This window comes from Magallana gigas, chromosome 5 (assembly GCF_963853765.1).
Source record: "Magallana gigas chromosome 5, xbMagGiga1.1, whole genome shotgun sequence".
In the NCBI taxonomy this organism is placed as follows: domain Eukaryota; kingdom Metazoa; phylum Mollusca; class Bivalvia; order Ostreida; family Ostreidae; genus Magallana; species Magallana gigas.
In genome coordinates, this window is record NC_088857.1 from 39434587 (window position 1) to 39447995 (window position 13409).

General features: G+C 32.8%; 2 protein-coding genes across 8 annotated transcripts; both read right to left on the reverse strand.

The window, feature by feature from the left end:
• Positions 1-1163: 1163 nt before the first annotated feature.
• Positions 1164-8958, reverse strand: LOC105334161 (uncharacterized). 7 transcript variants are annotated; one of them, XM_011437531.4, is made up of 7 exons: positions 7377-7610; positions 7128-7142; positions 4598-4691; positions 3459-3553; positions 3207-3292; positions 2824-2946; positions 1164-1458 (listed from the first exon to the last, which is right to left on the reverse strand). In XM_011437531.4, exons 1-7 carry the CDS (start codon positions 7454-7456, stop codon positions 1346-1348), a joined length of 606 nt encoding a protein of 201 aa, XP_011435833.1. In that variant the 5' UTR covers positions 7457-7610; the 3' UTR covers positions 1164-1345. The 7 variants fall into 7 exon arrangements, with proteins under 7 accessions (XP_011435833.1, XP_011435848.1, XP_065941218.1 ...); XM_011437546.4 differs by lacking the exons at positions 7128-7142; positions 7377-7610 and adding an exon at positions 8849-8958; XM_066085146.1 differs by lacking the exon at positions 2824-2946 and having other exon boundaries at positions 7377-7657.
• Positions 8959-9452: 494 nt separating this feature from the next.
• Positions 9453-13010, reverse strand: LOC105334191 (uncharacterized). Its single transcript, XM_011437557.4, has 4 exons — positions 12111-13010; positions 11803-11995; positions 11390-11472; positions 9453-10843 (listed from the first exon to the last, which is right to left on the reverse strand). Exons 1-3 carry the CDS (start codon positions 12784-12786, stop codon positions 11436-11438), a joined length of 906 nt encoding a protein of 301 aa, XP_011435859.3. The 5' UTR covers positions 12787-13010; the 3' UTR covers positions 9453-10843; positions 11390-11435.
• Positions 13011-13409: the final 399 nt, after the last annotated feature.

Consider the following 13409-nt stretch of genomic DNA (forward strand, 5'->3'; position numbering starts at 1 on the left):
ACTTAACAATAAAATGTATGTTTTGTATCTCGCTTAAATTGTAACCTGATTTCTTAATTAATAATTCATTGTGGCTCTTGTTTCGTGATATCAAGTCGACATTTTTTTTATTGTATGATTAATTAATTCCTAGCTTTCTGATTGGCTGATATCCAATAATCTAGAAAATAAAGGTTTTAGCTAACAGAGGATCAATAATTGTTTAGTTATGCATGTATTTATAACGAAAATAGCAAAGGAAAAATGTACGTGGGGGCTAAATTCTGTTTAACTATTAATGAGATCATCTGAATTACCTTCATTACAAAAAGAACCAATAACAAAAAACAAAAGGGTAAAAAAAACATGTTGGACTGCAAATTTGAGACCATTCGTGTAAGAGGGATGACCGGTCAAGGCCATTTCTAGACAATATAAATCTCCTTTTGAAGAAGAGCTCTGAAAAAAGATGTATAAAAATCAAATGTCAAAATATGTCGATTTTCTCTTCTCTAAATAAAATAATGTGCTGTATATAAGATTGACATATATTGTTTATCTACATGTAAGTTTCTGGGATCAGCATGTGGATAGTTCACTTTTGTATGATCGTGAAAACAGTTTGGAGACTGATTCCCTATTTGATATACATGTAGTTAATTTCCATTATTTTCGTCATTTGCAATTATTAATGACATATTTCATCTCCGCAGGGGTGTTTGGTTCAATTTTCAACACAGTTAAAACCGTTGTAGTGAGTTTGAGATCATCTGATGGGTACCATGTTAACCACCCGGCCTCCCTATTGTATATACGTAAATGGAAAATGTGGACAAGACAACCAACTAATGAAATTATGGGTCGATTTTTAAACCCGTTATAGCATTTAAATTCCTTTATTTTCAATACATAGACTAGTGGAAATATGAAGTTTATTTGTAGCATTCCGATGAATCCGAGCTGTATATTTCGTGGTTTGCATTCATGTGGTGGCAAGAGCGATAACTTTGAAATATAATTAAGATATAGATACGCTCTTATTGTTTACCTTTAGTTACCAAAGTCATTGTTGCTTATAGTAGGAAAAAAGTGTTGAATGCTAACAATGTTTATCAATTTCAGCAGAGAGTTTAACAAAAAATACATTTACAAAAAGCTATTGCGAATTATTAAAAAATGCATCGTCAGATTGAATGTTTATTGAACGTAAAATAATACATTTCAAAATAAATATAATTTGAAGACTTTAACAAAACATACATATATTTTTAAATAAAAAAATAAATGTGAGCAATAAAAAGTCAGAAATACTGATTGGTACTGGTTAAAAACTTCCATCACGAAAGCGAAACAGGAAGTGATGTGTTTAATTGGCACCATAACGATAGAATCCTTTATATTTAGGGGACACATTGAGTCCCATTTTCCTGGCGACATCTCCATCTTGGTAGGAGGGTGAAGCACCTTGTACTGAGGGATCTAAAAAACAAAATGGCAACTCAATTCTGATCAAACAATATTGTAGATCATGAAAGAACTGATCATAATTTTGTAAGTAACAGAAATATTTTCTTAGTTCATATTTTCTTTTCAACTTTTGTACACATAAATTTCCATTTTATGATTTAAAATTAAATTGATGTTTACATTAAAAAGTAGAATGAGGATTGAAAATTCAAACCATGTAATAGATTTTAAGACAATACTAAGAAAATTTAAAATGAATGTGTCATTAGTCGATGAACCTAACAGTTCAAAATAAACACAGGTGGTAGCGAAACGTGAATGATTCAATGCCCATGCTCTAGTGCCTTTGCATGTTTTCAAAATTGTAAAACTATGGTCTGGCTCTTTGGGTATATATGCAACTACATGTGCATCTGTACATAGATGTGAAATTGCTAAAAACCTGTGAAGGTTATCTAAGAAACTTTTCACTCTAAAATTGAGATATTACGAACAGGCCCTTACACATAGCACTAATTAACAATATACAGGGGCTTGGACGTTTACTTCAGAGAGAGGTAAAGGGTGATATGGATTACGGCCCACAATAAATTGGAAAACAAACAAAAATTGTTGGTATTTTTCTCATTTTGTGTGTACTTAATCTTTGATACATGTACCCTACTAGAACCCCTTTTACCGAAGGAATAAAAATCACCTTGGAAATATACAATATAAACATTATGATTTATGATGGGGTACAGGAAATTTACCTCACTGTAACCACACATATAATTATGTATAATTAATTGTATATATATAAAAAAAGAGCTACTGACACGTTTTCTGGAATATCATCCTTTTGAGAAAAGGGAGTTCCTATCTTCTGCGTTGCTACGTGTCTTACAAAATTATTCATGACGTCTTTTTTAACTAGATAAATGATTGAAAAGAATATCTGATCACTATTTTAGATATCATTTTCGTCTCTGATTCAAGTTAAATATAACTTCAAAAAAAGAAAAATATAACATATTTTTATTAGAATGAAAACATTAATGGGAAAGGTGATAACTATATTCATTATTGATTTATTAGATACATGTAATTATGTGCTTCATTAAAATAGCATATTGTTAAAAATTTACTATACTTTGTCTAATGAAAGCAGGTTTAGAAGGTTTGACGTGTAAGTATATGATATCACATATACGTTGACTAGCGCATGCGTAGACTTACAACTCGGTTCTACACAGGAAGACCCTAACGGTGTAAATGGGTCAAAGTAGGCGCGGGTAGGAGAAAACATAAGCCGTCTTCCGGGTCCTTCCGGAGAGTACGGGTCTTTTATGAAAAAAAGAAATAATAAAATAGGTAAGAAAACTCAGACCAACTCACAATTGACTGACTCGCCGACCTGGGTCGCTTCAGGGGAGACTTTATTTTTGATGTGCGGCATCATCGGGACCTGTGATGTCAACGCCTGGTTGAAATTTTCGGAATCGTATACACTTATCAGACCTAAAGTACATTTGGCAGTGTTTAAGACAGGCTTACTGTACAACAAATGAGGCAATGTGGATGAAAAAATCATTAGATATCACAAGCATATAAGTGAATACAATCATTTACAGCAAATATACAATACTTGAAAAAAAGAAACCGCTTATTTGACCGATAATACATGTTGATGTACTATGAGAGAAAGAAGTGAGGTGACTAATTTACTCATTAGATAATTCAAAATGCAAATGACTTTCAGAACTTCGCTCTATACTTACCATCAACGTAAACCACCCTACTTCCCCCGTGACCTAGCACTTCCTTAATATGTCTCCAACTTCCGCCGATTCTTCCCTGTCTTTGCCTTTAGAAATAAAACGTCATTATAGGTATTATAGGTTCGTCATTGTAATTAAAAGGCAATCCTAAACATTTACGTAATTATATATACTTTAAAAGAATTTGCCTTTTAAGAGCAACCATCAGGGGGAAATTTGTGTTTATATTTACAGGGGCGGTATTTCGTATACCTTGGGTTTCCGGGGTTTGGGTATCTGTAGGCAATTTTAGAAGTCAGGTTGTTGAAGGCTTTCTTGAACTGTATATCATGTTCTTTTTGTTCACTCTAGAATATGAAAAAAGAACAAATACACTACATGCTGTTATTCTCAATTATGTCCAATACATAAATAAGAATTTTCCACTTACTCGAGTAAACCACAGTTTTTTATTCCCTTCAAACTGTGGACGAGATGCATACCAATGCATGCGCGGATCCAGAAAATTTTTCCAGGGGGGGTCTGAAGGATAATTGTGTTTGCCAGGGGGGGTCCGAGGCATATTTTCGCGATAATTTTACTATGTAAATTTAATAAATTTTTATTTTCCAGGGGGGGTCGGGACCCCCCCGACCCCCCCCCCCCCCCCCCCCTCTAGATCCGCGCATGCCAATGCATTTTTCTTATGACAATGCGTGACGTTATAGTTACTCAACGTCATAGAACACTTGACAAGTAAATACATCTATGACGTCAGCATCGCCATGTATCTACGTCACAAAACATAATCAAATCATGCTAGAACTGTGTCACAGGAAACTACCCATACATGTAAATGGAAATGTAATTTTGAAAATGCAAGAAAAGCATGATTTTACTAGTATTTTTGCTTGACTTCTGGCAATGTAAGGTATAATTACTGGTATATTTATTATTTTTTAACATTTACGGGAATGAAATGAAATGTCATTTCATGTAATCAAATAAAGTACACATGTACTTTTCATTTTCTGATTTTCTGACTCTGCTGTGACACTACTACTATTATTCGGATTTATTCGTGAAATATGTCAAGGTTGAGTTGCGTAGGTGTTAACAGATAATCGTCTTATCAATTACACAGTGTAGAACTGTCGAGAAACGTCAGATTTTTGGGTGTGTTCTTTTTTTTTACTATTAGAAATTCCTTATATTGAATATTCAATATGGTCACATTTGTATATCTACAAGGTCAGTAATTGGAATAGCTCGAACAAAAAAGTGTCCTGTATAAAAAAAAAAGAAAGAAGATACGTATAGCAATGACTTAATTAACTTTAAGGGGGAAGTAATGACGTACATGTATTATTAAAAGGGACTCGGATGTCCCCGATGATCCGTATCAGACTTACTTGTTTCAGGTTGTGCCAGTTGTTGTCTGACATAGTTACTGGGACGCCATTCCTGGAGACTTTCATCCAATCATTCATGTGGCCATATGTCGTTCTGAAAATGCATATGATGGGTTTGGATGAAATATGATGAAAATTGATTATTTCATTTCTGATTAAAAAAATGAAATTCAACAATTTCAAAATTCAACAGATTTTAAAGCGCGCTCTCTGAAAGAAAAAGAAAAACCACTCCAAGAGAACGAGATTTCTTCAAACAGTTTGAAAAATTTGAAATATGAATATTTCACAGCTCTTGTTTGATTATTTAAAACCTAAAAAAAATAATAAACACCAACATTTTCTTTTTTTTTTTTAAATGTCAAAAAATAATCTGTCGATCCAATACAACTGTGACGTTTATTTATAAATATACATTAATTTTAATAAACTTTTTTAAATTTATTAAATTCCACCCGGTCGCCCAATATAACGAACAAATTTATGTACTTTGTGAGCATGCATTCTCTTTATAGAATGATATCAAATTATTTCATTGAACTTTGTCACCCTTCTCTAGCCGAAGAGAACTCTTGATAACAATAAAGATATTTAACCTACAAGTGTTATTATAGTTGATTTAATATCGATGTAATAAAATCAATCAACTCTAAATCCACCTGTAGGATCTAACTACCTGTGTGTATAATTTGGCAGCTATTAAAGCGGGTCTAGACTACAGGATAGATTATCAGCAGGTAAAAAAAAATCGTCTGGAAAAACACTAAATCAAGTAGCCCCATATTTTGTTAGTTTTACCTTGATTTTTTTTAATTCACTTTTACTTGATTACTTGTACACACTTCATCGCTACTGATTTCGTTCTGCCCTTAATAGTTCGGCGAGTCTTTTATTCGCCATTAATTGAATTTAAAGTCACAAACCTAAAAGAACGTTATGTTGAATATCCATTTGACCGTTGTGAAGGGGAATTGTGCGAAAATGCAAAACACATACAACGGGCATGCATAGAATGAGGGGAATATTCTCAATGCTATAGTTTCCAAAAATCTTTGGTCTAAATAATGCTCGTGAAAGAAAATATTAAATCAGTAACTCAATATATCTAACTGTAAAATCTCAGTCTGCGAGATCTAATCAAATATTTTACGCGATCTCAGCAATTGACCAACGTTCAACACAATCAGAGCAAGTTAAATATATATATATATATATATATATATATATATATGAATACAAAGCCATTGGTGTACTTTGCCTCGACATGCGTTAATTCAAAGAAGTGAAAGCGAGAAAAAAGTAAATACTGTAGAAATTACGTCACCTTTCTCTACGCAACCCGGGTGGGTCAAAATCACTCCACAGATACGCGGGGGTAAAGTTCTGGGCGGAGTTTGGCCTGACCGGTGGGACAACGTTGGGGGTGGGCTCGCAGTACGAGGGCTGGTCGGCGTACATGGTTAAGACTCTGTCTCGTGCGATTTCCGAACCGGCCTGAGGTGCTAAGTCTCCGGAAAATAAGACCTGATCGTGTTTTCAACCCAAACGAAACACACACCGCACAGGGCAGGTTAATCGTTGCAAAGGGGATAATCCCACAGTATCCTTTTAAAAATGTCTTTTGTTGATATAAACCTGTATCCCGTCTATTGCATTTCAACACCGGTATTATACATAAATATTTAAAACTAAGTAAACTTGTTTTTTAATTTGACATGGGTTACGTCTGTGGGGAAATACCCCTTACAATGGCCCCTTTGGATTAAAACCCTTCTATAATACGTTTTGTGTGTGTGCTTAACAACTGCTTTAGAACGGGTATATAGAGCGGTAATGTGTATTGCAAACGAATCAATAAAGGCAATGAATAATACACTGGCTTGATAGCACTCTCTGGATGCATAAAGTCAAACTTCTGTTCCGTGATATTTTTTGTACATTTTTTCACGGGAAAAATGCCTTCAGTCGTTTTGAAATATTAAATACAGATGATCGATATAAGCTAACGCATCTGTAAAAACAATGTCGGAAATCAATAAGTTTATGGCAGTTTTTAATACTAGGTTTTTCAATTTGATTATGGTACATTCTTGCGCACCTTAGCATAACTTTTAAATAATGACGCTGATTTGATATATGGTCGGAAATATTCATGATAAATCCAATAGAAAAGGTTGACTTTTTCTTCAAAATAATACATTAACATTGTAGGCAAAAAGAATTTGTAGGATGACACTGATGGTCCAAACAATTTTTAATTTAAACATATTTTGACTTTTAAAGGAAAATTCAATACATTGCGAAGCAAATATTGAATTCCTTGTGCTTAAAAAGTAATCTAGAAAACGAAAAAGCAAACGAAATACGTTGAATGATTTTAGAATTGAGCAAAGTTATACATGAGAGCTAATGAGTTCAAGATTGTGATGAACTTCGAAAGTAAACTGCCACACAAAAGGTGAGGAAAGTGATCAACTACTTGAAGAAGAAAAGTGCTTGTATATATAATGAGGTTAACGACAATACATACTCATAGCACCCAACACTGAAATGGATATTAGCGCATATTGAAACACACATATTTAAAAATTTTGAACTTTGATTCTGAATTCTAATTTTTTAGATTTATCAAAACAAAATTTAAAAAACATCATCATATTATTTGTTGTTTTTGGCAATTAGTTTTACACAGTTAACAAGATTAGGACAGCCGCGCTTAGTCAATAAAAAATCGCGCAAACACTATTTTCTTTTAATTAAAGCCAAGTAAAGTACTCACTTGTGTCGACTTAATGGTCTGTATCTTTTCAGAATCGTTTCGCTGCTAAAATCAACGTTAGGTTGAGGTGCGACAGCCATGCTTATTTCTCGGACTGCTACAATCCCGATAAATATCTATCTTATGTCACACTTTCATTAATATGAATCGATACCCGAACAACTACCTTCCTTAATAGGCTTAAATGGATATAAAACCATTAAACTTATCTTAATATTTTACAATGCGGGGCGGCAGTCCTTCGCTCCAATGAGCTTTCATCAACGGGTGTACTTAATGTAATATTATGAGTTCTCCGCCCCGCCCTCTCGGGGTGCCAGGGCAAGGATACATTTGTCAACCAAATCAGCGGCTGTCTACTCATCATCGGAACCATTGTCTGTGTCTGGAGTACATATAAAACCTATTGTTCCCGCCATGAATGTAATCAACTCAGCTATTATGCATATTATCCCCAAGAGTTCTCCAAAAGACAATGCCGCTTCTCCCATGTAAGAGCGGAGCTTCTGGCGACGGGATATTTAAACACGTTGCATCGAACCGAACTGTATCATTCATATGTAACTCGATATATAATTATATGTATTGAGTGTCAAAGTCTGTCATTAATTATATAACTCCAATTCATATGTCGATTGCTATAGTGAAAGTTCGTTTAAAATATAATTAATATTAAGGTTCTATTTTTTCATTGATAAAAAATATTGATAAGCAAATATCTAGATAGAACAGATTTAGAATTGAAATATTTGGTTTACTCTCTCTCTCTCTCTCTCTCTCTCTCTCTCTCTCTCTCTCTCTCTCAAAATAGGACATGTTTACTGGAAAGTTTAAGTAATTGACGTATATTATACCCCACGCCTACTTTGTAAACAAAGTAATTACTATCTAATGATACATAGTAAAAACCCTTCACCATTGCAGACGTATTTCCGCGCTGTGACATCAATGATAACATGTACAATGTATATTGTTTATGGCCGCCCTAGTTTTATAATGTTTATCTAACCATTGTCAGAGTCAAGTTTGTATTGATGATAAACGTCGGATAGTTCTTGAATTATTTATATTTTTATGATAAAACTATAGTCCTGTATAAACAAGCATATTACTTGACAAAAATTATTTCTCTTATCATAGTTCGAGATCCCTTAGATGAAAAACTACTGTTGGTCAATGTTGTTAATAAAAAAGTTTTAAAAGTACAATCATAGACAATTGTATTGTTGACCATTTGATAAGAGGTCTTGGTTAGAATTGGCCACTTTTTGCGTGCAGAGATTGTTATTTCCAGGTGAGGAATTAAGGTTAACTACCCTACACATGCATTAATCAGAAAATATGAAGAGTTCAACAATCGATTATTGTTTTCCATTCGCAATAACCTTGTCCACTTTGTACATGTACACAAAAAAACACATGCAAACTTTACCCTTAGCATCATAGATTTACAAATAGAATAAGATTCTTACCTCGAGGGCTCCATGGCACTTGAACAGTCAGTGTATCTTTGACGACTGGATCAAATAGGGTTAATAACATGTATTTACTTGATAGAGTTGTAAAGATTAAGACCAATCGTTTCGATTTTGGATATTCAAACTTTAATGCAGATTAACAAACAAAGTCATATCAAATGAACTGACCATTGAAAATAACACAGATCTTAAAAGCAAGGGTAAACACATGGACAATGTAGATATTACAAAGTTGGATAGAGTTACATATATGTTGCATAAAATTACAAGCAACTTCTTCAAATATTGCGCAAGGTCTTTAAAGGTGGATTGATTAGCAAGTCGATCGTTGGAAGATAGTATTACTATATTGGGGAGGCGGCCATTCGGAGAATACATACTTTGTTTATGCCCTCCGATATAATTATTTATTGTTCTAGGTGAAAAAATATTCATTCCGACAGTTACATGTACGACGTGAAAAATTGCGATAAAAATTAAACATGAATACTGTTAAGCTTCTTTAGTGGTGAGGCATGCTTTATTAATGCTAGTTTTCAATAGTCGTTAGATATATAATATTTATATAATCACAATCAAAGTAGAATAAAATCTAAAGCTGATAATGAAAATTTTAATAAGAACAAAACCTATAAGAACATAGATAATAAGGTTTATACTTGGCTTTATATATATATTTTTAAATCATTAAAAACATTACCTTTGACATATGTCAACAATGATCAGTAATTATGAACAACAAATCTTTTATTGTTATACATATCGTTGAAAAAGAACGAGAAAGGGAGATATTAGCATGATTAAGCACATGTTTATTAATACATGTAACTTATTTTACCAGGACACAATATACCTTGCACATACATACACTGTATCAACTTATCAAGTGACAAGGAATTATTAAGAATTATTCAATCAATTGACATGTAAACACTTTATATTATCAAATCAGATTAATTTTACAGAATCGATCTTCATATCACAAAAAGTAAACATACATTTTACTACAGATTGTATTATATCATTTTGCAGGACAAACTATATTGAAAATTTTAAAAAAACTAAACAACATGAAAAACAAAATAAAAAAGCGTTCTAGCATTCTATCAATGGCAATAATATAAAATTATAATTAATGAAAAACCAAAAAACAAAACAAATATCCATATCAAATGATTATTTAGACCTAATTTAACATACATGTAACATAAATAATAGATATATACGACTTGAATACTACATACACATTTACGTATACAACCCTGTCAACGTGTATTTAATTTAAATGTTGTTTTTTTTTGGTATCATTATTTCTCTCGTTTTTTTTATTTCATTTTTGTTAATACCTTTGCGTTTATCGTTGGGTTGAGTGTTTGTAAAATTCATTTGGTGTTCGGTTTTTATTCTTCCTTTGTTTTTAAGCATGTTTTTTTTTTCATGTTTTTTGTTTGTTTGTTTGTTTTATTATGTTTGAATGTTTCTTTGGGCATTGGGGAAGTGTGTTTAACCCTATCTACAATCCTTTCGAGAAATTTGATAAATATCTCATGTCTCTCGTTGTCTTGAATATAAACATCGTTACAGATATTAATATTATTAAACCGATATAAATGTGCAGTGCATGCTTATAATAAAATAGCAAAGTTAAATGACTGTTACACAGATGTAACATTACACTTTGGTTTCGTTTCTAAATCTAGAGATTATGTCATTGCATAGATTTTCATAAAGTTACGTATTTTTCCTTGAAATCTTCTTCTTTTCCTTTCATTTATCTTTCTGACGACTCAGTCATTTATTTCACAAAACTCTTATGTTCCTAACGTATTAAATAGTAAAGAACTAAAACTATCTTGACTTGATTGGTTATTGTAAAAATTATTAAAAGTGATATAAAAAAGTGCCAATACATGTACGTGGTAAATAATACAAAACACCCTTTGTACATCATCCTCCTCTTGACAAGGCCTGATCTTTCTTTTGATTCACCTGAGAATATATACACATACAATTTGAATTTTAAAAAAAACTCTAATGAAGTTTAAAAAAAACCATAGAGAAAAAAGTAAGCGTCAAGCATCATGTGACGAACGAATTTATGACTTGAGGCAGAATGATATATAAAAAACCCAAATATACAAGTGCGTGTAAATGTCCATGTAAGCATTATCATATATACCTATTTTTAATATCTATTTTTAATCAGAGAAATGACTTTATATGTAAGGCGCACGTGTAGAGAATATATCGACTTTCAAAAAAAATAATGAAATACAAAAAATGAAACTCTATTTAGTGTTACATAAGGTGACAGAACACGCAATAAACTTTGACGTTTTTCTTCTATGTATGATTTTGTATGTAAAGTTGTACCGTATTTAACCAAGTACACAAAAAAGATACTGATTATTTAAATGTGTTTTTTTTTTCAATTTTATGTACAACCTACCTACTGAATATCTACGTTTAGATCACCAGTGAAGCCCTTATCGGTATTTGCACGAACGCACATTTATACAATAAGAAAACAATTACCTTGCATGGAATTCATTTTTAATCTTTAGTTTCGTTTTGTTCATTTTCAATGGCGATCCCTTTTTCTGAAGTTTGTGTAGCTTCTGAAAAAAAATAGAAGCCAAGACATAAATACATATGTAATTTATTTCCGTATACGATGACAGAGGTAGACATTTTTAAGCATTTATTGTTTATCAACTTATCAATTATTATCTAGAATACATGTGAAATACATTAATTCATCGCACATTTTGGATTATACCTTTTTTAATACAAGCAAAAATAACTATTTTCAACAGTAATCGCACGTATCAGATCTACACATGAAGAACAGTGGGTAAATAACTGTAATTTGAAACAGTATTTATAAAAATTATTATTAGTACTTGAGATTAAACATAGAACGTTCTAAATTTGATTAGATGAATCACCGTCTGCTTGTTGTAGGGACAGCATTCTGCTGATTTGGATTTGGTTTTTTTGGTTGTTCAAAACTCTCCTCTTCTTCGCTAGTGACCTCCTCTTCACTCTCTTCTTCACCATCGCCATATAGTCTTGCTCTGATATTTTCTAGAATATCTTCCTCATCTCCATCCGCGTCAATGTTATGTTCCCTCAAGATAGCTTTAAATGATAAAGCATATGATAGACAGTTTACAGATGTTAATTCTTTTATCAATCAGTTATTGATTTATTTTCGTTTATTTATCTTGTTGGTTTGTTCCATAATAACTCTTACCTTCAATATCGCGCGCGCAAACGTCATGGTTTTTCTTACACCTTCTTCCAAATTTGCAAGATCCCTTGACGAAAAACTCGCAGAGATGTAGGTATGGACAGTCATCCCTTTCACATACTCTTCGTGTGTAGTAGAAGCAAAGCTTCAAATCAACAGGTGCCTCTTGACTGGCAAAATCAGCAGATTCTTGCATCCTCTTTTTAAGGGCGGTAATGTCCAGAGACAGCAAGTTATGGTACTGCCGTACCTTTCTGTTGTGTTTGGAATCCAAAGAATGGGGATACGGACATGGTGCCCTTGTTTTCCTTTTTGTATGGATACAGTTGTCCATCATGAAGTATCTACAAATGTGTAGATCTTTGCATTGAGGGAACCCTGGACAGTTCCTTACGTTATTACAAATTTCTATGGAAAGACGGAGCGAAACTTCGGGATCCTCTCTCGCACCTTGGAATTTGAAAGAGTCAGGGTAACTCTGTAAAATCTTGTGAAGAGTTATCGGTTTTAGTTGAAGGTATTTACAGCTAGGATCGTTCCTGATTGCTAGTGCCAATCCGGACAAGGGCATTGCAAATTCCCGAGCTAGAACATGCTCTGCTACTTGTTTGATGAACTGAGAAAACGTCATAGTTGGTGAAATTGCCGAACTCCATTTATCATATCTAACATGAGCCATAATACCGACAATAATGGCCTCCCAGTGTTTTGTCCTTTTAGTTTTCTTAAAGGTTAATTGTTTTTGTTACTTTTGATACGAATTTATAAATCCCAAATAAGTATTGCTCACATTATACAGAAATGAAGAAATACGGATCACACCTTCGCAGAAATAAAACAGAAAATGCAACACAATTACTAGTTGTTTTGCTTCCGTATTGGAAAAATCCCCGATTTAAAAATAACTTGCAGCGAATTCTACTTTCACTTTTGAAAAATCGTTATCAGATTCATTCAAAAACGACCCATATACTAACTCTGGTATAGATATCAAATCAAAAGGACACAGTCAATTATACAATTAAGATAAACATTTTTCACGCTTAGAAAATCACCCCAATAAAAAAAAACCACAGAATATAAAAACTCTAATGCATTCGTGTACAAACATGCACAGTACTTTAATAAGATGAGGTCATTCTTCGGTGGGTTATGGCAGGATAAAAACCGTTATTGAAAATAAATTATAAACATCTAAAACGTTGCAAATATATTCACAGATACCACAGACATTTTCATTTACGAACAGCAAACGTTTAACTTTACAAAGCTAACAAGTATACGTACTTTATGAAAATACAA

Coding starts and splice junctions, on each gene's coding strand:
- LOC105334161 (XM_011437516.4), bottom strand. CDS start 6,055: ATGTACGCCGACCAGCCCTCGTACTGCGAGCCCACCCCCAACGTTGTC. Junction 3,554..4,597: donor ACTGGCACAACCTGAAACAA/GTAAGTCTGATA, acceptor TTCATATTCTAG/AGTGAACAAAAAGAACATGA. Junction 2,947..3,206: donor TAGGGTGGTTTACGTTGATG/GTAAGTATAGAG, acceptor AATGTACTTTAG/GTCTGATAAGTGTATACGAT.
- LOC105334191 (XM_011437557.4), bottom strand. CDS start 12,786: ATGGCTCATGTTAGATATGATAAATGGAGTTCGGCAATTTCACCAACT. Junction 11,996..12,110: donor TTGCGCGCGCGATATTGAAG/GTAAGAGTTATT, acceptor TATCATTTAAAG/CTATCTTGAGGGAACATAAC. Junction 11,473..11,802: donor GTCCCTACAACAAGCAGACG/GTGATTCATCTA, acceptor ATTTTTTTTCAG/AAGCTACACAAACTTCAGAA.